Source organism: Nannospalax galili, unplaced genomic scaffold (assembly GCF_000622305.1).
Source record: "Nannospalax galili isolate Female #2095 unplaced genomic scaffold, S.galili_v1.0 scaffold278, whole genome shotgun sequence".
Taxonomy (NCBI): Eukaryota; Metazoa; Chordata; class Mammalia; order Rodentia; family Spalacidae; genus Nannospalax; species Nannospalax galili.
In genome coordinates, this window is record NW_008347536.1 from 15,072,790 (window position 1) to 15,077,700 (window position 4,911).

A 4,911-nucleotide genomic window follows, 5' to 3' on the forward strand; every position below is an offset into this window, starting at 1 on the left:
GTACAGTTTTAAATTGTATGCACATCTGTGTGGTAAACACTTTTTTAATCAACACATTAGAATGTCTTTAAATTTAGAATATAAGTTCCATGAGAGAAGGATTTTTAATATTTTGTTCACTGGTATTTCCCAAAGACCCAGAACAATGCCTAACAAAGATAGGCACTCATTATAAAAAGCCCTGAATACTGCTTAGGATGGTACAAATATTACTATGTCCACATGTACAATAACTGCAGCTCTGAAAGAATATGAAGTTGGAGTTGGAGCACGTCTTGATATGATCACTGCCATAATCTTCATACACAGGGTCTCAACAAAAACTACTGAACTGTGTGTGGTGGTATGCACATGTAATCCCAGCACTCAGGAGGCTGAGGCAGAAGGATACTGTACGTTTGAGGCCAATTACAACAAAAAGATACAAACCACAAAATACAACCCAATTTTTCAACAAGCACAAACTACACTTTTTTCATAGACAAGGCAATTCTAAAAGAGACCCTTGTACTTTGAAATCGTTTTTAAAAAATGAATAAGTTGTGCATGGTGGCACATGCCTGTAACCCCCACCACTTGGGCGGCTATGGCTGGAAGGTCTCAAGTTTAAGTTCTGCCTGGGCTACACAGCAAGGCACAGTCTCAAAATACAGGAAAATAAGCCAGGTGAGGGTGTATGTGCTAGAGAATACAGTGGGAGTCACTTAATTGCAGTTCAAAAGCAGCCTGGCCAACAGCCTCAAAAAAATAAAATGAGCATTTCACTTCAACACCAATGCACTAATACAAAGTTTCATTTCCAGTCTTAATGCAGGTGGACCTCTCCTTTATGAGCTGACCTAATCATACCATAAGAACACCACTAAGCAATACACTTCTCATCACACCGGCAAATGATATTCCAGTTGCTGTCTACTACTTATGAAACCACAATGTAAATATTGATCAGTTTTCTCTATTAAAAGCCATCATGAGTCAAGCTGGTGGCTCACACCTGCAATCCCAGCACTCAGGAGGCTGAGGCAGGCAAATTGCCTGGAGTTCTAGGCCTGCCTGCTCTACACAAAGAATTTCATTCAGGTAGTCTAGACTATAGAGAAAGATCTTATCAACAAAACAAAACAGAGCCGTGATGAGCATTTCACTGTGAACAGGGCTGTGTTCCAGTCCTTTTATAGAGTTACTCTTTCTGTCTTTGTTTATCTAGCTCACCACACACTGAAACTAGCCATTCTCTTCTCTGTTCTGTGCTTCAGTTTTCTCTGCACACAATGAGGGACCCAGATTAAAACAGTTAACATTTTTCTCTTTCTTTTCTTTTGCAACCCTTATAGAATCTGTTAAAAAGCAATAAAGTGACCTCTCCATAAAAATGTACACTTACCTAACAACTTTAAAAAAATTAGTTATAATAGTAAAAGATAAGAAAGCAACTTAAGGGGCTGGAGAGATGGCTCAGTGGTTAAAAACACTGGTTCTTCTTGCAGAAGACCCAGGTTCGAATCCCAGCACCCACATGGCAGCTAACAACTGCCCTAACTCCAGTCCCAGGGGATCCAACGGCCTCTTCTGACCTCTGCGGGCATTGCACAATACGGGTGCACTTACCTACATGCAGGCAATACACACATACACATAAAAATAATAAATAATATTTTTTTAAAAAAAGCAACTTAAATGCTTACCACCAGATGGCTAAATAAAGCTATACCCAATCAAATTGCTTACAATTATAAGCATAATGAAAAAATTTCTGTCTTTATATAGATTTTCATTAAGTACTGCACTGCACCCCCCCCCCAAAAAAAAGAGCACCTTACAGGGGCTGGGGAGATGGCTCAGTAAGTAAGAGCGCTTACTCAACAGATATGAGGATCTCAGTTTGAATCCCCAGGACCCATGTGCCAGGCATGGCTGCACATGACTGTAACCTCAACATCAGGGGGCAGAGACCAGAGGATTCTGAGAGCTTGCTGGCCACCCTAGGGAAAAAGAGAGCTTCAGCTCAGTAAGACTGCGTCTCAACAGAATAAGGCAGAGAACACTGGAGGGCAGTCAGCTCTGCCCTCCATATGCCCATGGACCACACACAAAAGCAACTTACACAACAGTGTGTATAGTATACAATTTTTATATTAAAAGGGCAAAGATATAATACACATTTTAAATTTGTTAAGTATTTTCCCACAGATGCACAAACTGTGAAAAAATAAACAAGAACTGGGGGGGGGGGTAGAAATTAGTAGGAAAGAGCCTGTTCACTGAATGCTTTCTATTTTCTTTTGACTCAAGAATGATGAAACTTTTTATGTGTATTAAGTGTTTTGCCTGTGTGTATGTGTGCACCTGTGCATGCAATGCCCACAGACAACAGAAGAGGGTGTTGGATCCCTGGAATGGGAGTTACAAATCTTTGTCAGTGCCATGTGGGTCCTGGGAACCAAACCTGAGTCCTCCATAAGAGCAGCCAGTGCTCTTAACTGCTGACCATATCTCCAGTTCACCCCGTTTTTTGAAACAGATCTCATGTGGCCCAGGTTGGCCTGGAACTCACTATGTATCCAAGGAACACCTTGAACTTACTCTCCTGCCACTTCTCAGACAGTGGGATTACAGGCTTGTGCCACCACGCCTAGTAAAACATTTATTTTTTGTTTATTACATTTACTACTTTTGGAGCAGGATGTGCACATGCCACTACATGTGTATGGAGGTCAAATGACAACATGAAAATTGATCCTGGAATCAAACTCACATTGTCAGGCTTGGTGGCAGGCACCATTACCGGATGAGCCATCTTGCTGTCCTCCAATAAAAATTTTATTTAAAAAATATTATATATAATTTCGTATATACCCTAAAGATCTTTTCCGGCAGGCCCTATTCAGTAATATTCTTTTTTCTAAGGTTTTTTTTTTTTTTGAGACAGAGTCTCATTTAGCCCAGACTGGCCTAAACTCATTATGTAGCCAAGGATGACCTTGAACCCCTGATCCTCCTGCCTCTACCTTCCAAATATTGGGTTTACAGGCCTGCACCACCATGACTGGCTCAGCATTTTTCTATTCTAAAATTCTGTGGCTGAATAAGCATGTGATTATATATACCCAATGATCCAAAAAGAAAATTTTAAAATATTATTCTTTTTGATGTTCATATAATCTTATAACTGGTGGATATTTAATAACTCAATAAATCCTAATAATCTCACTTTAAATAAATTTCCTTAATCACTGATATTCTGTGTAAAAATAAACTTCCTTGAGGGGTAAAAAGTGCACAAATCAACAAGCAATACTCCCTCTCAAAATTCATATTTCAAAGTTGCTATTTTCATAATGGCTCCAAGCTTAGGAAATCAAAGTTAGGAAATCAATGGTTAGGAGTTCATACTGCTTTTGGGCAAACGAAGTTCAGTTCCTAGTACCCACGTGTGGTGGCTCACAAGGGCCTGTAACTCCAGCTCCAGGAGGAGCCAGCACCTCTGGCCTCCCCAGCATGTGCACATACCCCCATACAGACACACATACACAGAATTTAAAATCTTTTAAAAATTGCTATCTTGTTTAAACAATGTCTTAGTAGAGACCGTCTATTTATAATACCAGAAACTGAAGCAAAGTAATCGCGTGGGCATCAAATGGAAAGTTACTTAATCTTTCTGGGCCTTTGATTTTATCTATAAAACAAAAATAAAGATATGATCTCACAGGAACACTGATGTTTAAAAACAGTAACAGAAAGATGCAGGTCCTCCCCTTAGACTTTTAGCAAAGTGTCCTAAAACAGTGGCAGGTGCCTCTGCTTGAATCAAAGCAGATGCATTCTGGAACTTGTAGTTTCTAGGAACAGCACTTTCATGCACACAAAGCATTGCCTCCCTCCCTGCTGAAAACACAAGGCAGAATTCCTAACATAACGGAGCTAATTATATGCCCTTTGCTGATTTACATTTACTGAAAATCTGCTAGGTAAGCACTTGTTAAACAGAGTTGTAGTTGCCTGGGCGTGTCCCAAAGAAGCCTAAGTTGTAACAGTTGTTTTGAATAGGGAATTTTCTATTTCAGACCTCAGCACCAACAAGTGGTGGGCTGCTGATGGTGAGAAAGGCAAAGACGTTCGGGCCAAGAGTCCTACAGAAGGTTTTTAAATTGCCAGGATGATAGCAAGGAACCTACGCTGCTGGAGGAGACAAAAAACAGCCCCAGCCGTCCAATTTCCGTTCCCGAAACTTTTAAGTCCCACCCAGATTTACTGTCGGGCACCACGGGCGCTTCTTATTAGTATTATCACAAACACAAATAGATTGCGTTAAATACAGCCTCACATGTGCCGAGCTCCGCGCTTAATACGCACTTTTCAAGATCTCAGAGAACTACACAGGCGAGTGCAAAGCTCCCATCCTATGTTTGAATCCAACCTGTCCCCTAAACCCGGGACCCTCGACGCCAGTGGCTGACCCATTCGGGCCAGGAAACATATTCTTCCAAGCCCTTGGCCCCACACTAAACACAGGCGCCTCCTCTGCTCCTGCACGGCCCCTCCCCCTGCACGCACCAATTCCAACATGCCCTTAACTTGTTCCAAGATTTGTTTCCCTCCAAACTTCTGCCTTACGCAAGGCGCGGGGTCCGCCCCACCCCCCTCCCCACTGCCCCTCCAAATCCAAACGCCCCGCAGGGCTTTCCAAAGTTCAATATCCACCCGCAGCCTCTGCACCTGGATGGGACCGGGCTGCAACCTCCCGGGACCCTCCACTCCTGTGCACCAGGCCGGGCCGAGGCAGCCGGGCCTGCGGGACCCCACGGGGATGAGGGAAGGCTCCACCTGGCTCCGCGCGCCGCTCCTGCTCCGGCCTGGGCCCCGTGGCGGCCGCGCCCCCGTCCCGGCGCGGGCGGCAGCGCTCGGGAT

At 43.2% G+C, this 4,911-nt stretch overlaps 1 protein-coding gene across 1 annotated transcript in view; it reads right to left on the minus strand.

Annotated features, from left to right (window-relative positions):
* The window catches only part of Rnf169 (ring finger protein 169), a 77,634-nt gene that overhangs the window by 72,329 nt on the left and 394 nt on the right, over positions 1-4,911 (minus strand). Inside the window, 1 exon segment of the mRNA XM_029568856.1 lies at positions 4,828-4,911. This exon segment is cut by the window's right edge and continues 138 nt beyond it. Within this exon segment, the coding sequence (XP_029424716.1) occupies positions 4,828-4,911 (84 nt within the window).